The 20,463-nt window shown below is 44.0% G+C and overlaps 1 protein-coding gene across 1 annotated transcript in view; it reads left to right on the top strand.

Moving 5' to 3' along the window:
* The window catches only part of PAPPA (pappalysin 1), a 183,070-nt gene that overhangs the window by 75,952 nt on the left and 86,655 nt on the right, over nucleotides 1–20,463 (top strand). The window contains exons 8-9 of the mRNA XM_074923417.1: nucleotides 15,720–15,848; nucleotides 17,451–17,542. Coding sequence (XP_074779518.1) covers nucleotides 15,720–15,848; nucleotides 17,451–17,542 — 221 coding nt within the window. The remainder of the gene's footprint in view (nucleotides 1–15,719; nucleotides 15,849–17,450; nucleotides 17,543–20,463) is intronic.

The raw sequence follows: 20,463 nt of genomic DNA, 5'->3' as shown, positions 1-20,463 counted from the left end.
AAAAAAAAAAAAAGCAAAAGAAAAAAAAAGCCCAAAACATAACTTGTATTCTGAGTTCTATTCCCTTGTCTTTTATTACGATTTTGTGGGTCACTTCTAGCTTATGGCTAGCTGAAGTGAAAGGGTGCTCTAATAATTAAATCAGTAGCCAGGGATTAACGACAGTTTGTCATGCGTCAATGAATAAACCACATGGGGTGACATTACTGTACCTGTCTGTATGTCTCACCTAGTTACATAGCCAGCTAAAAACCAGACCTAAAACTTAAGTTAGTCTTTCTGAGCTCTAGCTGTGACCAGTAGACAGAAACGGGTGCTCCTGGAGCCTGACACAGACAATCTAACCAAACCCTCTAGTCTAGCTGGCCTCAGGTTGTCTGTGTCTTTCCAGGGAGTACAGGGAAAATCCTGCTAGTGAGCTGCGATGAGACACTTGGAAAGCTAAAATGAAGTTTTTAGTCACAGAGTGAGGAGTCAAAGATGCAGATTCTTAAGCACTCATGGTTGGGTTTGATTTGAGACTTCTGCATGTGTTTGAAATTTGAAAAGCGGGGTGATTTTTTTATCCTAATACGCACATATGCTCAGCACTGATCTGTATCCTCTGGTGATGGGAGGTCATGCAGATCTGTAGACTGATGCTGTATGTCCAGGCTGCTGCTGGGCCACACCTTGAGACACAGGAAACTCGCTGAAACTCTGCATGGGGTTGTGGTTGTGTGGTAGAGGCAAAGGTAAGATGAATTTTCCATTAGCACCTTGTGCAAAGGGCAGACACAGTCCTTATACTCCGTAAGCAGGAAGGAGGGAAGATGCTTCAGGGAAGTCAGGGACAGAGGTGTTGGGCTGTGCTCCTAGAGATACATATATGTAGAGGTAAATGCAAACTCTCTTGACCTGTTTGTGTCTGCCTGTTTGTCTCATTCTGTGCAGCTGGAATTCAGCATATCTGTGCAACCAGACTTTGCAGCCCCTTTATCTCTCTGTAAGCCCCAAGCTAGTTACCCCTCCTTTATACCTTTGCATGTTTTCTGTATTAAATAAAATGACACCCCCCCATGTTCTGTGGAAGGTTACTTTGAAGGCAGTGGCATATCTTTACTCTTGCGTCCTCTGACCTTGATCTTCACTTTCTCTTTTTCTCCCAAAGGAAATATTTGCTTGCGCTGTTATCTGTGAGCAAGATCCTTTCCCCAGGTGTGGTGATGCTGAAAGAAAAATTAATTTCTCCTACCTTCTTCCCGTCAAAGAGAGGGAGCTTCTCTTTAAGCTGAGAGGAGAGACAGCCTTTAACGGATAGCCCTTGCCTAGTCAGCACTGGGTGCTCCACAGAGGAGAGTAAATAACTCGAACAGTGGAAACCTTTTATTAAGAAATGCAAAATAATGCCAGACCTTCTGTTCTCCAGCTGAATTTTAATCTCAGCTCTTGGCTCAAGCTGATGCTAACAAACATTTCTAAGGGATAGGACCTTATCCTTGGACCTTACAGAAACCAGGCAAGATACACTCAATTCCACTGAGTATGATCAGCCAGAATTGCTCGTATCTGTGATACAAAATGAGAGTCAGAGTCTAGGAAGAGTGCAGAAAGCTAAATAAATCAGTGGGGAGAAAAAAAGAGGTCAGGCCAGGTGCAGCACAGAACTGCTGAGTCTTCACACTGCAGCAAGTGATAAGGAAGGAGCCTCATCTGCAAATCTCAAAGTCTCAGCTCACAATTTAATCCAAAGTTCAGGCTGTGCTCTTACATAGAGGGTCTCACTCTGGCTGTTCTCTAGAAATAATGTGTGAGATAGTCACAATGGTGAACACAGTAATTGTTTTCCCCTCAATTTGCCCTTACTATAGTGCTTTCACATCCTTTCATCTGGGAAGTAATCGTTGGTCTCGCCATTGTTTGTAGCAACCACTGATTTTTTTAAGAGCTCAGTGAGAAGAGTACCCACCAAGAGAAGCTCTCCTGAGGCCATCACAGGTACAGTCAGGTGTTGGTGCCATGGGGGTCACCATTTCTGGCAGTAGGACAGTTGAGTGAGCAGCTCGTGTTCCCCATGGCACTCTCAGTAGCTAAACCCATGAGCAGAGAGCAGCCGGGTGTGCCGGTGAGATCTACGGTCACCCCTCTGGCAGGCCAAGCCGAGAGACACCGAGGTTAGCTTTGGAAAGTTGTCAGAATAACCAGAAAAGTTTCTTAGAATTGAAATTTTCCCAACTTTTCTGCCACAGACTTTGTAGGAAACCTCAAAACATGGTGGACAGCAATGGATCAAATCATCTTTGTGGTATTAATCCATAGGCTTTTTTCAAGACAAAGGCATTGACGGAAATAGCCTTAGAAAGAATCCCAGCATGAAGCCCTGGTATGAGTTTTGGTTTTGCAGAGTTGAACATCACTGAGAAGCAAGTATGCTGTCCTGTGACATATTCATCTGAGTCATTCCTGCACTGACTAGAGCTTTAGTACCTAAATGACACCTGGAGATACTGCATTCATACTTGAAAAAGAAAGAAAAAAGAGAGGCTGAGAGAGAAACCTGCATTTTCTCATATACGGAATATGTTTTTATTCTCAGTTTTGGCTATTTTACACCTACGTTCTATGACTAAACCTTTTCTATTGCTCAATAATAGTTGGAGGGGACTGGTCATCATCTGTGTACAGTTGTTTAAGTACAGTATTTTAAAATTTTTTGTTAGAATCAGGAGTCCCATTAAGTTCTAAACTTGTAAACTCCATGTCATTTACTGTGTTTTAACTCTGTACCTAAGACAGAGGAGTGCAGATCTCACTCGAGCTTCTTGGTGTGATTGCAGAATGAGAGATTAGCATCACCAAGATTGCAGGCAGTTGGAGGGCTGCTGTGGCACTGTTCATGGGTTCTTAGCACTTGTGTATTTTAGCATTGTAGTTTACCTGAAACAGTCGTTTGCTTCTCAATTTGTGTTATTGATGCATTTGCCATTTGTTATCGGTATCCAGTCAGAAGGACATGTTAGTGACTTGTCAGAAACCCCAGATGATGGGTAGTTGAAGGAAATGGAAAATAGTTCTTAGCCTGAAGCTTTCTACAACTATGAAGATAGAGGTTGGAGAATCAGCAGTGGCTATTCATAATGAGCAATAGTTCATTGCAGCCAGTTATTGGTGTGCCTTTTAGCCCCTGAACTCAATAGGAAGACTGAATTCACATGACACAGGCCCAGCTGAACAGAGGATGGGGGAAATAAGAATATCACAATGATGATATGTAAACTCAAGTCCTTGCCGAATGCAACGCTAAAATTCCATGGTGACATCTGTCCTTATTATGTCATTCCTTTTTTCATCTTGAAGACCAATTTCTCTCTTTTCTGAAGGTCTACCAGCCAGAGGAATGTATGATCTAAAGCAGCTGAAATGAATTGCCAGATCCATCTGTCATGAAGATAATTAACACCATATTTCCACCCAAACAAGATACAGATCTCTGGGTGGATGTTTTGCCGACACCAAAAGCTGAAGCCCTTATTATCACCATCTTCTGCTCACCCCTCCTCCACAGTTACCATGCCAAACCTCTCTTGATATGCCAGGAAATACTGGGGAGTATCTAAGATAGGACTGAAATGTTAAGAAAGCATTTTATATGCCCAGATTTATCTGCAAGAGCTGTGGGGTTGTCCATGCGATATCGGCATGCTACACATCTGGATTCCCAACAGGCTTTAGAACTGTATATGGTATTCCAGATGTCCTTGTGCACAAATACTTACCCAGCTACCCGGGAAATGCCTTGCCTTGATGCGTGCAAGGACCTTGTGTGCTTTTTTTTTTTTTTTTTTTTTTGTGGATACATCCCACTGATGTTTTGTAGTTGTTTTGCAATTGAATAAATACAACCAACTGCTTCTTCCCTTCTCACTTGCAGTGCTCCCAGCTTATTCTGAATTTCTTGATCCTACATGCACAATATTGTCTTATAACATTTGTAGACATCCAGTCCTGTAAATTAGTCATTTCTACATTATAACTCCATCCTTCTCTGCATTGACTGGACCTATTTACCACAACTTTGATGTCTATGGATACTTGGACTCTTGGGGTTCAGATCTTTATTAGCAAGAGATGTTTGTCAGTTAACCTCAAAGTGATAACTGAAAGACAAATTTTGAGTTTCATTCAAATTTCTCTTTCAATCCAACCTATTAGAGGTACTAGAAGTACAGAATAGTATAATCTCTTGTTGAGTCCCTAAGTATTTGATCCCTGCTGTCACGCCTAGCAGTACCAGAGACCTACCATTATCGAAAGCATTTTTTCTCTAGTCTGCATCTAGAAGGTTTCTTTCCCTTAATTACATAGTTCTCTGTATTATTTCTCTCTAGTAGTGTATTAGAGATCTCTGTCTGTATCCATATGAAAGTTTACAGCTCGTCTCCAGTAAAAACACTTTTACTAAGCTTCTACAGGAACAGATTTATTCTTATTCACACTTTCTTGTTCATTCCTAAGAGCTTCCCTATCATTAGTTTGCAGTGCTGCATGGACAAAGCTATTTTGGGCTTTCCCAAGAACCAAACACCCTTCTATCCCACCAGGTTTTTCTTACCCCTATGATTTTCAGTTTCAGGTACAGCACTAGCACTGCTAGTTCTTGCCTAGTTCTTCATCCAGAGTCCTTGTGTTAAGGATGTGAATGTTTCAGTTGTTCCTCTCTGACCTGAGTTTCCCAGCTGGATTAGCAGCTGCACTGTCACTGTTCGAAAGCCTCCACGTGTCAGTGAAGAGCTTTGAGTGTATCAGAGCTGCCTGTGGTCAGTTTTGGCAAAATTATGAAGTTAATATTCAGCTGGTGTAGGGCAGCGCAGCAGTCCCAGAGCTCAGTGGAGGTGCTGGTGATCTGCTAGCAAACATCGTCCCTTCTCTCGCCTCTCTGAGGCCATGTCTAGCCTTGGCTGTGTTGTCAGCTCCCTCCTCGTGCAGCCAGTATTGATTGCCCTGTTTCTGCTTAATGAACCTGAAAATTTCCCATGATGAAAGAACAGAAAAATATAAGACAATTGCCTGCCCACACCTTCCCTTCCAACAGCAGGAACCTGGTCATAGGCTCATCTGACCCTACCAGAGGTGAGGTACTGGTAGGCAGGAGAGTCCTTCACCCAGCAGCATCTTCACCACTGACATTGTCCCCCGGGAAAATTCTTTCCCTTCACAAACAGTGTGTCCTCATCTGTGGCTTGCATGGCAGCGAGGAGCTGGGACTGCGCAGGGAGGCACCAGGGATGACTGATTCTGCTCCCTGTGCCAGACAGGAGCTCTACACTGAGGGCTTGGTAAGCCAGGAAGAGGAAAACTGCTTCTCATCTACTGTTCCTGCATCTTTTCTTCACATATGTTGTACTGCTAAATACCGGGGTAGAGGTTGTTATTATTTATAGCTGCCAGTAGCGTGCCGGGCATTTTACAGAAGGAATACACCAGGTGCCTTCTTTCAAAGAGCTCACAATTAAATGTTAGAGGGTAGCAGTGCTGCTGTTCTCAGGGTTATGCATCTCCACTTGGCTGATGTGACTTGACAGCTGGAAGCCACTTTCTGATGGCTTTCCTTCTTTCTTGCTTTCTTTATTAAAGGTGCCTGTTTGTCTTTGTGGAAGCATAAAACCTGCTTCCTGACCCCACACACAGAACAGATAGAGCATTTTTTTCCCTTGCCACCCTCTGCCAAATTGCCTTAACCTGCCCTGGAGAAGTGAAAGAACAACTTGGCTGTCTGTGCCCATTCAGTAGGCAGCTCTTCTGCTAAACTTGTGCAAAGATGCCATTTGGTGCCAGCTGTAGTGATAGATTTGTGATTCTTCGCTGTTGCGGTTTCTTATGTAACGCTGTAACTATAGCTGGCACTTGACAAAATCCGTAGCTCCTGTTCTGGCTCGGCCGCACATGATGCAAGAATAAGGTAGTAAGGGGAGGTTTAAATCTTTATAGTTTTTTTGTTCCTGAGACAGGGCAGGGCAGAGAAATTTTTCAGCCTGGGTCTATCTTTGAAGGTTTGGATTGCTGTGAATGACCCCCCCAGCCTCTCTCAAAGACATGCCTCAAGAGCATGGGAAGAGCCGGGGAAGGGGCTGCCCCATTTGGAGAATGAGACTTTGCTTTGAGATCGGCTCTGCCAGCTCTGCTCCAGCCAGGGGTGCCCCAAGGACTGCTGCTACGTTGGATTCACACCTCCAGTGTGCCTCTCGCGCGAGACACAGAGGCTGCGGAGAGATCAGACCTGTAGACTACAACTAAGCCATATGCAAGTGTCCCTGGAAAAGTGAACATTAACGGCTGTCCTATTATTAGCCAAATAGATACTATTAGAAATTGATATATTTAATCACTCCCAGCCAGGGTGGAATTTGAACTCACGACCTAGAAGTAGTAGCAGAGTTTTCAGCTGCGGGAAAACAAAAATGAAGGTCAGATAGGACTTTTCCTGCTGGGCAAAATAATTTATTGCAGGTGAAACAGTCTCAGATATGTGGTAAATTAGGCTGTGCATTATCTCATGGATAATAATTTCTCTCTGATGTTTGCCTTCTTGTGTGCATCTTTATTTTGGGCTCTAAATAAGATAAGAAGCACCAGAAATCTCCCAGGAATAACAAATGCATTTCTTTGCTTGATTGAGGAAAGAAATATTGGACAGACATGTGTTATGCAACAATTTAAAAATAACTCTCTTGTAAAACTTGGAGTGAGCCTCAAATACCGCAGAAGAAGCAGAAATGTGTTACCTACCTTTTTATCAGCAGTGTCAGCCAGTACAGCTTTTTTCAGCTACTTTTACTGAACTATTGGCCTGATCATTTCCTGGGCATTTTATTTTAATATATTTTCCTAGGAAGTAAATTCCAAGTCTCTGTTAAATTTGGAGCCACTCAAAGAGGCAAGGATTTGAAAACAACACTGCAGTAAGACTAAAATACCTGTGCTGTCCTTAATACCTCCTTGGATAGAGTGACAGACGAGACAGAAGCCTTTGAGGTGTATCATGGCATGCAATATACTGAGCACACTGCAGGCCCAAAGGCACCCATCGTGTGATTGCTTCACCCGAACTTGATCTTAGTCATTCTGGCCAGAATCTTTTACTTTTTTTGTCTTGTGACATTGGGCACCTCTGTGCTGATGCCCCGGTTCCAGCATTCTCCTAGAGCTTTTGTGATAGGAGGAACAAGGTGGAAATAAATCTCATTCTTCTCTGCAAATTGTGCCCCAGAGAGGGTGCCTGGAATTGGACACCCCAAGTTATCAGCCACTGCTAAAAATACTGGCCCTGAGAGTTCATTGCAGTAAACCAGATCATTTATTCACAGTGGTACAGATTTTTTTAAAATGTAAGACCAGTTGCAGATGTAATGACAATAGAGGAAATTAGCTCATGATGGGATTTTAGAAAGAGGCTAGTGGAAATATGTTCAGTAATGTTCAGTTATTAAACCATTAAAGATCCCACTGGAGACCAGCTAGTAGGATTTCTCATAATCTGAAGTGGCTTAAGGCAAAACACAGAGCCCCTAAGGAGGGAAATGACAAAATGTTCCTTTGGAATAGTCACCTCATCTCCTCGCCCATCTCTGTGCTCTGCTATGCGGCGTGCGTGCCAGCACATACGTCTCTCTCACACATATGCACATGTACATATAGGCTCCCTCCCTCCCTCCCTCCCTCCTCCGGAGGAGCAGCGCCCCAGGAGTGCCACAGCCCCCATGCTCTTACCCTCCAAAGTGGAGTTTTGGCGAGGAGGGATGGCAGAGGTAAAACCAGAGAAAACTGCAAACATCTGTGTTCGCTTGGGGCCCAATCTAAGCCCTACTGAAAATGCACATAATAACTTCCACTGGCTTCAGGAGCCTTTGGATCAGGCACTGCGAGCGTCTGCTCCCATGGCTCTGTTTACCATTTTGGTGGGATTACATGGAAACGGGAGGGTATTAAGTTCTGAAAATCAGGTCTTGGCTCAGGCCTGTTGAAAGGAAATCCTAGAGGTCAAGTCTGGATTCAGAGAAGCTGAAGAACATTATTTTGCCAAGTTGATGACCCTAAATTGGGAAGAGCCTTCTGCCCACAGGGAGAGTCAAACCTGACAAACTGGCATAGGGGTGAGGGTAGCAGCTGAAGTGCTCCCAGACCTGGCGATGAACAATTGACATGCAAAAGTTGAGGGGTGGTTGTTGGGGTCTCAGACCCTGTGCAGGGTGTGCATCGGGCACTTTCCTGCAGTGTGGTCTGAACCCACGGTGGAGCCTGTGCAGATGGGGTGATGACAGTCCTGCATGGAGAAGCCACGGCACAACCAGGATGTCGTTAACAGTGTGAGTAATCAGGCAGTGCTCATCAAGAGGCACGATGCAACAGGCAAAGGTTCGCCAGTGACGATGATGGCCTTTAAAGCAATTAACTTGTTCTAACCTGCCTGCCAGTTGTGTTACTGTTTTCTCCCTGCCGCCCTGGTACACCAGAGCACTATCGTCAAGTGGTGGATACTGGCACTGTTCCCTTGAAACCAGTAAAGAAGTTCTGGCTTCCACTGGTTGGAAATAGGGCTTTTTGCAGTTCATATCCCACATCTTTCCTTCCTTGTTCAAAACATTACAGCCTTCCCTCCTGCAGCGGCCACATCTGAGCTTCATGATGAGAAGCACTCCTGTCTTAGCTTAGAGTCTGATCACAGTGGTGAACAAGCAAACACAACAGATTTTCCCCCTCCTTCCCTGCTTCTAATAGCAACCAGGTGCTCTGACACTTAACCTGTGTGCTGCCGTGAAATTGCCTGTCTAGTGCAAACACCCATGTAAAGCCCTGGGCCTCTAGGATTTACTTTATCCTGGGATTTGTAACCCAATCTCATTTAGATCCTCCATTTATATCATCCACTTTAAAAATTCATAATTGTTGTTGTTGTTTAAACATGAAAGTAGAAAATTATCTGTTGACATATATTTGGTTTTTTTTTCCTTTGAGAAAAACAAGAAATATCTTTAAGGCCTTGGCTGAAAACTTTGGTTTTGATTAAATGTGCTACTGTGTTTTAAATTGGTGCCAGAGCAAATACCTGGATGATTATATCCAAGTTTGCTGGACTTAATCAGTTGCATATATATCTATATATTTGTGACTTTAAAAACTTACAGTTCTTTCAAAAAGGATGCGAGAGAGCTTCCTCTATAAAAGACAAATGTGCAGGGTGTTGAAGGACCTAAACAGGACCTGGGTTTCAGAGCTGTGTAGTCCTGCCCCAGGACATCTTGTGCAGTCAGGGAGCTCATCTGAGCAGCAAGTGCACATGTTGGCAACTTGGAGGAACAGATGAGCAGCTGAGTTCCAGTGGTTTAAACCTGGAGGATTTCGCTGAGGTCTAAAGTTGCTTGAGATTTACACCAGTGTAAGGAATAGCAGAGCTGCACACTCATTGCCTGTTTTGATTTTGTGGTGATTATGAGTTGGCGGTTACTGGTTCATAGAAGTATTTTATGGAGCAACAGATATTTTCCTTTTCCCAATAGACTGAATCCTTCAACCTGTGACTTCAGTCTCAAATACATGGGGCCTCCATGGTATTGCATCAGTGCATAAGGTGGTTGTTTTAGGTGTTGCTGGAAATACCTTCCTGATACAGAAGCAAATGTTGAGTTTGGGCATAGTCTTATTGTCACTGCTTGAATGGTAAGACTCTGGGCTTCAGATAGCAGAGCAACTTCATTGTATAAAACACACCCCACAAAGTGTTCAGCTGAGATTATCTGTTCAGGTCATTGGATGCTCTGTCGTTCTTCCTTGGAAATACCCAGCTCAGATTTAAGCTGGGTTTGGGAGCAGAAATCCACCATCCAGTTCCCACTGTCCCATCTAGCCCATGAGCATTCATTTAATGCTTCAATTACTCTGTTTTGATTTGCTTATAAACAAACAAATCATTAAAAAAAAAAAGAAAGCCGGAGGGCACAGAGCAAACCCAGCACCCTTGTTGGGACCTATCTTACCATGGGTAGTGAGAAAAGCCTCTCTGAGGCTGATTCCTCGGCATATATGTCTTCTGAGTCAGCTTGGTGTCTGAGAGAGAGGCAGGAGACTTTGTTTTGAGGCCTTTGCACCTGCCATGTCACTGGGCTTATCCAAACAGCAAGAGATCGGACCACAGCTGAAAAAACAGCCTCTTGCAAGAGCTCAGGATTTTTGACGTCCTTCTTTTGTTTACAGCATCCCATCCCTCCTCTCTCCTGACTGCAGAGCTGGGCAGGAATTCTCTTCATTATCTTCTGCCGTGCTTCTCATGCCATTTTTATTAAAAGAAGGAAAGGCAAGGCGAGGGGGAGTGTGTGCAAGAGAGGAGATAAAAGAAGAAAACAGACGTATTTGTGCAGTCAATGGTGATGCAGGAAAAAGGATGTGAGTTGGGGAGCAGATCTGTTCAGGTTGTCCTAAAGGAACCTCATCCCCTGGGTTACTCTTTATCAATTGCTTTTGGAGCACCTGAGAATGGGGGAGCCTGCAAACACTGCGGTGGTATTGCTGAGAGGTAAAACCCAGCACAGTTCAATGACCCATTCTCTAAGTGGCAATGAAGAGAAAGATGTTAGCTCCTCCAATCTAGAAACGTTGAGTCTGGATTCCATGCCCGGGATTGGGATGCTCTAAACATGTCTGAGCGATGCAGAGCTACTTCACTGAGTTAGTGGATAATTGGGATAATTCAGGATTTCTGTAAATGACACTGGGTGTTTCAGTGTCTGTGAGCAGCATGTGGAGATCTCCAGGCTGCGGAGGACAGGACAAGAGACGGCGTAGACCTTTGGTTCTTCCATGTGTGGTTGTACTCAGTCCACCTTGAGCAGCTGATCCAAAGCACTCCAACAAGTGAAGATGTGGGGTCACTGCTATTTGCTGCCAGCAGATTTCCTGTTTTCTCGGTGAGACTTCCTTGCTAGAGAAGAAGAGCAAAGGTGACAGTGTTAGAGGGAAACGGGGATGTTGCTGGCAGACTGGGGCTCCTTCTGGGCTGTGGAGAGCTGTCTAGGAAATGTTTTCTTTTGGCCCAAGAGTTTAGTGGCTACTTAAGGTCAAAGAAAGATGGGTCCTTCTTGAGGGTGCTTGAGATGTGGAATTTGCCTGTTTCACATGTCACTGCCTGTGACAGCCATAATTTATTTGGGGATGCCTAAAACCTTGTTGTCTTGTCCCTAAATAACAGGAACACTGTCTGTATTGCTTTCTGACCATTTATGTTTTCACAGGGCAGGAGCCGATATCAACCTTAAGGATATTTTCAATTTTGTTGGAAAGAAGTCTTTGCTGGATAAAACCCCTCCCTGCTGTTATTTGTAGTAGGAAAAGCATATATGCCATTGTAGTAGGGAGAGAAGCATGGGATGTTTTCTTCTCCTCGGTGCTTTCACTGCATCTCAAGTGTGGGCTGTGATGCTGAAGCCCTACAGTGGGCACAGAGCAGATGTGGCTGGGGCAGTGCCAGCCCTTGCAGGTCTGCCGGCACTCAAGGGCATGCGTGTTGCTTCTGTAAATTCAGTGATTCTTTAAACACACCTTGGTCTGAGCAGCAAACAACTTCCTAGAGGTATAATTTTTCCTGTAAGTTTTACAGGAACACCCAAACTGAAAGCATAGGTCCCTTGCCTGGGGGACACAGCAAGATTAACTCAACTGCCCAGCCTCCCCAGTAAAAACAGGAAAAGAATTAGAGGGTTTTATATTTCTGACCCTGGATCTGTCACTCGCCACAGCAGACAGGAAAGTTGCCCTCGTGGTATTTCACACAGCACGTCCTAATTCCCCCTTTAAGCAGAGGGCTTGAGTCATTGCTTTTTAATAAGACTGCCTCCCCACGGGCGGAAGCTGCAGCGATCAATGCGGCTTACTCAGTTCTCGAAAAGGTCATTAAAAGACCATAGATATAAATTTAAAAGAGTGTTTGTTCACATCCTTAATGTTAAAGATGTTCTTCTGTCTCACTTCCTTAAGTAGCATCGTACGAAGCTGGCGTGTGTTGGACCTGCCTGACAGCAGAGTGGAAAGAGCACAATATCGCTGTTAGTGTGCCATCAGCTCCGAGGGAAGGCGGGAGAGAAAATAAATGGTCAAAAATCACACTTTTATCACTACTTGGAGCAGAGCTTGTTTTCTGACATCTCCAGATACAGTCTGTAGTACTGACCTTGGTGCTCCATAACTATATAGGAAAGCATAAATTATTATTTTTTTTTTCCCCTTCGTTCCTGCATTCCTTCCTCCCTCCCTCACTATGGTACTGGATTACTGCCTGAAGTATTGCACGTATCATCCCTTTAGCAGCTATATTTTTCCGAAATGTGGGTACTGTGAAGGAATGCTAAAACTCTCAGTTGCTGCCGATATGATATATTTAACAGTTCAGGATATAAGTATCTCAGGTTCCAGTTGTTGAGACGTGAAATGCCACATCCAGCTCAAACAGGTTTTTGCCACTAGTTGCATCAGGCCAGGGTGAGCTGGAGGCGATGGCTTGCCTTTCTGTTTCTAAGGTGACTTTCTGGTGCTCCAGTCCAGGCACGTCTCCAGCTATGACTGCGTGATGCTGGAGGGCATCCCTGGAGTGCACATCATCTCCTCCAGGCACGGCTGGTTTGTTGGTGCTGCTCCTGGGTGTGACAGCCTGGGGATTCTCTGCTGTCCCCAGCGTGGGGAAAGTTGTGAAGCTCCAGCTTGCTCTCGACTGGGCTGTGTGAAAGGGGAGCCGGGAGGAGGATGGGGAGGACTGACCCCACGGCTGCAGTGTGGGACTGGAGAGCTGGCTCCCAGTCCTGATGTTGCTTTACAGGGACCATATGTCTCTAGGCATTTGTCTTCCCTTTCTCTGTATTTTAACCTAAGACAAGGACATTACATTCATAGCTCATGGGGTATTGTGAGAATAAATATCTTAACAGCTATTTTGTACCCAAGCTGTGTAGAAGTAAGGGAGGCCAGGCTGTGCAAATACTTAAACGTATGTGTAAGAAGTCAGGTATTTTGCTCTACTTCTATTTCAGAGAAGAAATGGCCTTTTTTTTTTTTTTTTTTTCCTGTCACTAAACTATAAGGATCATGTGCATGTTAGGACATAACACTTCTCCAAAAGCTTTCCATTTTTGAGCAGCAGGCTGCAGTTGGAAATCTCCCCTCGCCAGCATGTAGCAGGTGACAGGATTAGACCAAAGCTCACTGCCACAAACCAGCAGTCACTCTTCTCCGACGTCCCCAGGGTCCTCTTCCCCCATACTCGGTTTTTCATTCACAGTCCATAGAGTTAAATATGCCGGCATTCTCCCCAGCTAATAACTTTCATTTCCAGTTTTCTGTCTTATTACCCACATACACGTTCATCTCCAGTCACCTAATAATTGATAAACACCATATTCTCTCCCGTGCTTAATTTAGTACTATGTCTTCTTCCATTATGTGCTGCCGACTTCCCGCCTTGTACATAAACAAATGTGAACTCTTCCTGTTTTCTCTTTGCTTACATGTACACACAAGCATACACAAACACTCCCACATACTAAAACTCACTCGCAGAGGCACGCTTTCTGCTGTTAGCCAAATGCCTGCCCATCAGCTGTGGGTATCGGTGGAAATCACATGAAAAATCAGAATCTGAAAACTACTGTTTTGTACTCATGTGTGTGATCTCAGCGCATCAGAAAGCAGCATGGATTTATTTATTTTGTAGCTATTACAGCTGCCCAAACTGTTCATTTGTTAACAATCTTTTCTAAGAATTGAACCTTTTTTTGTGGTTAACAGATCCCCAGTGACAAAATCCACATTTCTGCAAGTATATTAGTTAATCTTAAATATTTTACGAATGGTTTTGAGAAGGAACTTGAGAAATAACTGTTCTTTAATAATCAAAGCTTGCCTCTGCTTTCCTTTCATCAGTAAATATCAGAAACTTCCTGTCTTAATAAGTGGATTTATCCAGGAGTGAAATCTAGAGGAAACGCTCAGTATTATACATCAGTGTGTGTTTGTCCACTTAAATGATTTCCTATCATTTTACTTTTTTTTTTTTTCCCCAAAACAGTTGTTTTAAGCAGGTCCCAAGGGCAGAAGTTTGAAATGTTTCACTTTGATTGAATAAACACTCATACCAATGTGTAGGTAGATGTTTGTCTCTCCAGTCTGTAGGTGAATTAAGATAGTGTTTGCTCTACCTGAACTTCAGCTAACAGGAACGACAGCCTACTGGCGACAGGAATCAGGTGAAGGAGCAATGAGAAAGCCAGTTGTGTTGTGGTTTTGTTCCACTGAGTTTCACTCCCCGTTTCAAGTGAGGTAACAAAGAATCAAATCCCAGTGCTGTTCATGTGCAATTCTTTCAATGACAGTTATTTTGCAGGCATAGTATCCATGAGAAACAGCTTTGTTGTAAAATATAATGCGTGATATTGGAGTTTAAATCATGCTTGTTAATATAATGAATGTTATAAGGAGATAGTTATTTCATGAACTTGAAGATTTCAGTGACTACAGTCCATTGATATCTACTTCAATGACTTTGCTGCTCTGCATAGTAGACATATTTCTTCACAATACACACTTCATTAATACATGCTTTTTGACCAAGTTTCTGTGACAAAAAGACATGTATATTACTGTCAGTAATTGGGACACTATGAGTGAGTAAGTAGAGGACTGGCACAGGTCAGGAAAGAGCTGGGCTGTGTTATGGGCTCTGCAATTAGCCTGATTGATGACTTTGAGCAAATCATTTTGCCTTTACCGCTCCACGGCTTTACAAATCAGCACAATGAGGATAATGGTAATGAGTTTCTTTGTGGAGCGTTTTGAGTTCTGATAATGTAAAAGACATTGTAAAAGAGCTAAACATTTATATTAGGCACTTTATTATTTCTGTATTGCATATAAAAAAATTGTTCCTCATTTACAGATGCACAGGATTTAGGTAATTATGGCTTTGCATAAATACATAACAGTATGCTAATTCCTTCTGTGAATATTTCAATGCTAATACTGTGATGCAGTGCTGTGGATCCTATTTTTTTTGTGCTCTCCTTTTTAACTCTGTTGCTTTAATACCTGTATGAAAAGTGGATAACTTATTTATCTATCACTGAAACATCCCCAGTCCAATTCTGTCTTAAATCAATAGGCAAATTCCCACTGGTTCCAGCTGCAGCTGGATTGAGCGCAGGGCTGTTGAGGAAGTAATCAGTGTTTGCAGGGTATTTTAAGTTCCTGTCCCTGCTGTGGAAAGACAGGAGTAGCAGTACTTGGAGGCTGAGCTCAGTGAAGCATGGGGCTGGTTTCTCAAATGCTGTTACCATTTCCCCCTGCACATGGTGAGGGTTGATACACTGCCATGGTGCCAGTGCAGTCTCTACAGTGGGTATAGGTGTAAACAGCAACACAGCAACTGTGTGATTTTCATCAGCAAATAGTTTAGCTGTCATATAGTCAAGAGTTGCACCTATTTCAGAGCTGTGCATAAACCAAGCATGGACATAGGTAGTGCTGATTGGGAAAAGAACACCCAACCAAAAATTAATCCCATCAGAATGAGGTAGGAATATTCTGAGGACTTGACTGAACTAAAATGTGCTTTTCTGGCAGCCAGTCCCCATTTCAGTACCTCCTTCTCTGCCCTTTGCTACTGCCTTTGTTGTACCGATCACTTAATATTTCTTTTTGTCTTGCAGGGAACTGAGCGATAGGACCACGTACACGTACCAGGTCATCATTGTTTCTGGGATGGAGGAGAGCGAGCCTTCCCCTGCGCTTGTGTACATCTCTGGTAGTGGATACTGTGGAGACGGGATTATCCAAATGTAAGTCTGGAGTGAGCAAACAGATAAATCTGGGTACATCTCCTCAGCCAGAATCTGAGACTAGAAAGGAATTGATGACCTCTGATGTCTTCTTAGTCTAGGCTAGCTCTCATCTGTAGATAATGACTCACGTGCTTGATGATTACCAGGATGATGACATTTAATTGGAACTTAGGCCCTGCTATCCTGGCACCAGTAGATACAGACAGAGATACAGATAATGGAGTCCAGACAGCGGGATCGATATGAAAGTACGCTGTATGCTGTTTATGCTGTTTGTTTGTGTATCCATATCTTTATACATGTATATGACATTTCCTGTATGGAGCTGGAGTAAGTGCTGAAAAAGTTGACACAGCCTTTGATGCTGTCCTTACACATGAAGTCCCATGTCCCTGGCAACTGGTGGACAGGGGAAAGCCCTGCCCCTGGTGAGCCAGGTTCCTGGTGCAACTTCTTGTCTGACCAACCACCAGAGCTGGGATGCATTGGGAGGTGATAGATTTGGCCTCTGAGGGAGAGTGCTGGAAATTGCAGTCAGCAACTCCTGCTCACCGTCCACCAATCCCCAGACTACCGAAAATGCAGAACAATCATTTACAACTCTGTTAGGGTTTATTCTTTTACTATGTTGGATCTTAAGGCCACCTGTTTCAAAGCTTCCTGGCATTAGATAATTTAATTATTTAAATGATGGAAGTAACAACAAGGAAGTGCTTACTCCAGCCAGTATTATTTTCTTGAAATAATGCTGATCAGCAATCACATAGTACAGCTCTGTCAGATGATATACCTGGTAGCAAGTATTTGCAGGATGAGGCCCAACAGTCAGGGAAATCAAAGAGAACAATCAAATGACATATGAATCCAGGGCAGTCTTGGAGAGAGAAGTGGAGAAAGACACATTAATTTTGCTTTCCATAACTTTTTTCCTACTGTTATGTTTGCACATTCCTCAAACATCACTTGTGGCTTTGCAGCAAGCATTGAACAATAGCTGAGCTGCCTCAGGAGCGAGCAGGAACCAGACTGTGTCACAGCTTGGTTGGTTGTGGCCCCACTTGCAGCTGTGGCAACCCCTTTCTCATCTGGTTTGCACTTTTCTCCCCCCACACTACTGCAACTGTGCGGGCTGGCACAAGGCAGGGCCCTGTCCCCGACACCACCTGCTCCCCATTGACTGCTCTCCTCCAAGTGCTGTCACCTGGAATAGCCTAGCACCAGGCTCTATGCCTTGTTGTTCCCATGCTGGGGTCACAGTTTGGCCCTTCCAGATTTAATACAAAGACTTTCAGAGATTCCTGTTCTCTTTTTCTTCACCTGCTGAGTTGCAGCCACACCAGCTATGAAGGAAGTTGCTCATATCCTCATCAGAGAACAGCAAGTGGTATCCACATGTGCAGGAGAGAAGTGGCCAGGCAAGCTTGTGAACCAGGAATGATGAAAGTCAGGGCTGGAGGAGAAAGTGAAAGGTATTTTAAGGGTCCACACACAAAGGCTGGATTTCAGGGCTTTAGGGTTCTGCAGAGGGACTGCAGCAATTGTCGGGATGATGCCATTTGCCATCTGACTCCTTTTTGCCTGTGTGTGCCCTGCCTACAGAGACTTGGGAGAAGAATGTGATGATATGAATAAGATCAACGGTGATGGCTGCTCCCTGTTCTGCCTGCAGGAGTTATCCTTTAATTGCATCGGTAAGTGTGTCTCAGAACCCTTCCACTCATGGGCAACGACTCTATGCAGAGCGCAAGGATAAAATCAACACTATTTTCAGCATTTCCAGCTGAAGAGTTGTCATGGAAGAAAGGAAAAAAGTGGAATTTGTAGGTTTGAAAGGCGAACATATCTTCCCAGCTTCTGGTCATTTTGATGGGAAATTGGTTCTGCTGGCTTTGAAACAGCCTGGGACTTAAGGCTAAGTCAGCCATTGTGGGACTGATCCAAAGCTCATTGAAGTCAGTGGGTGGTTTTCCACTGGCTTCAATAGGCTTTAGATCTGGCTGCGTGAGAAGACATGAACTGATTTTTTTCTAGTAAACAGGAGGAGGAGTGAAAGGGGAAGGGACTGAGACCAGAAGCAAGTCCAGCTGAGGTCACACCTCCTTTGAGTTGCAAATCAATATCTGAGGATCAAAGGTCTAGCTAATCCCCTTTTTCAGAGGTGAAAACTACTTAATCAGATTTCATTTGCAAGCCTGGTTTGCTCTGATTAGCAAAACCTGTAAGCACAATGGCCGGAAGATGCTCAAGCTATCGGGGATAGCAGGGCTGCAGTTGTGAGCTTTACATATTTATTAAACTCTCTAGGAATGCTGGGGGCAGAGAAGGGAAATGGAGACCAATTTACACTGAACCTTCTGTGGGGCAGCCCTTGGTTGTATGGTTCCATTTCCCAGCCAGGGCTCGGTGAGGTTTGGGGAAGGATGAAACATGCAGAGCTTCTGAAACCAGAGTTAATGTTTATAAAGGGTCAGCTTTTTCTCAAGATATTTTATGAGATTCCTTATCTGGACTGACCAAGCAAATACTCTGTCCCATCTAGTGATCCCATGCCTTCAGCTCAGGGCATCAGTCCTAAGCAGATAATGGTGGCAGGACTAAAATTTGCTCTTTTTGGCAATCTGACAATTATCTCTTGGGCCTGGAGCAACATATAAAGGACCTCACAGGCACCATGTTTCCCTTGGGTGGTAAGCTGAGGACTGCTTGTCTCATCATAACGGCTTCATTTTTACTTCAGCATCCCACGCAGTGAGACTTGAGGCCCAATTTGGTGATGTACTTATTTACATATTTACATATGTAAGTAGTTCTATTGAAATCTGAGCGTATTTATGGTCGAAGCTAATTGTGACTATTGGTGGTCTTGGAGTTACGTTTGTGTTTCAAGTAACTTGCTGCATTAGAGCCTCAAGCACTGAGAGATATTAGTCATAATATTTTGAAAGTGAGATAAACACTTATGCAAATGTTTTTTGGGTTCTCCAAAAGTCAGGCGTAGTGCAAGGCTGGTTCCAGCAAGGCTGCATCTGTATCGTCCTGCTCAACAGCAGGTCTGGGGTCCTTGGTCCAGGTCTGTGCTTTTGACACATCCCAGCGTTACGTTAGGACGTAACCAGGGTCCTCCCCCATGTATGTGGGTTCTCAGGGAAAGTGCGTTGTGTGGGCTGGGCAGGAGCTGCATCATGTTCCAACCAAGTCCATGGGCAGGAGTCAGAGTGGGATGTCCCGAGCCTCAGACTGCACAGCAGTGTCCTGCCAGGTGAGTGCAGGAGCCTGTTCTTCACCAGGACCAGCAACAGGGCTGGTTAAGAGTGTGGAAAAAACCCTGTCTGACAGCAATATGATTAGAAGATGAAGCAACTAAAACATACACACAGATTTTTCTATGCTGTTACAGAGGAAGTGATTTTTCAGATTTGCTTGTGTTGAAAAGGAAAGGGGAATTCCAGAGATAAAAAGTTGTTTGTTTGTCGTGGGCTTTGCATGGTTGTGGTTTTGTACCGGTCCTGGATTACAAAAGTGAATGAAATTAAATTGTTTGTGAAATACTGAATGTGAGGACTCACTTAGGTGAATCAGATTAGCTGAATTGGTGGAAAGGTGCATGTCTGCAGACCTCACAAATGTTTTGTTGTGTAACTTTACAATTGTGGTGTGCAGCTGCTGTGGTGGTGGTGGCCTCAGTGTGCAGGCAGGGTCTGCAAGGGCAGCTCCTGTTGGTTTGGGGCAAACTCTGCCTTCATCAAGTCCCTAGGAAAGGTTTGGAGAAGGTAGTATCATCTGGGAAACAGGTTCTGTTGGCTTTTGTGGGTGCTGGACCCCCCTGAGTTGTGACATCAAGAGCTAGAGAGAAATTGCTGGCTAATCTTTTATACAAATGAATGGTCCTGATTTTCATTCTGTTTTAACATATCAAGCATTAAAATCTCACCAGAAAACATAAAGATGTTGGGAAAGTGAATGGCTGTCCATGTTACCTAACAAATAATAATTAAAAAGAGCAGAAATTCCTTGTTCTCCACAAATAATATCAGACCCAATTCTCTGCCTTTAGACAAACAAAAGTCTTCTTTGAGACTGGTGTGGTGTTTTCTTGGAAAATATGGAATGCATGGGTCCCTGTTTGAGGAGCACAGCAAAATAAGTGTTCTTTATTTCCACGTTTACAAGGCTAACACATGTTATAATCCTGTAGGACACCAAGTAATTATTTCAGACAGTGTTATTTTTGCAGTGATGTTCTTGTTGTATTATGTAGCTGTTTAGAGCCCCGGGAATCACTCCCCTTCATCAAAGAATTCAGTGAGCCTCAAACACATGTTCAGAGGCTTCGCTGAATTGGGGGCCTCAGGGTTTGATCTTGCAAATGCTGCCTTCCAGGCATGTTTCTGAACTACACGAGGCATTCTTTAGACTTCAGCAAATCTAACCACAACAGCGAATGCAATGCTTGTCACAAATTGTCTGCAGGATTGGGTCCCAAAGGGCTGAAAATAATCACTAAACATTTTGTTTGCAAAGGCAGGGCTGAAGGGGCATCATTCTGGGGGGTTCCATAGCAGGAAGTTTGATAGCAAAGCCCGAGCGGGTTTCTCCCTTCCAAAGCAGGGAC

This window comes from Athene noctua, chromosome 20 (assembly GCF_965140245.1).
Source record: "Athene noctua chromosome 20, bAthNoc1.hap1.1, whole genome shotgun sequence".
NCBI classification, from domain to species: Eukaryota; Metazoa; Chordata; class Aves; order Strigiformes; family Strigidae; genus Athene; species Athene noctua.
The sequence above is the reverse complement of the archived record's forward strand: the minus strand, read 5'-3'. Positions and strand labels throughout refer to the sequence as shown.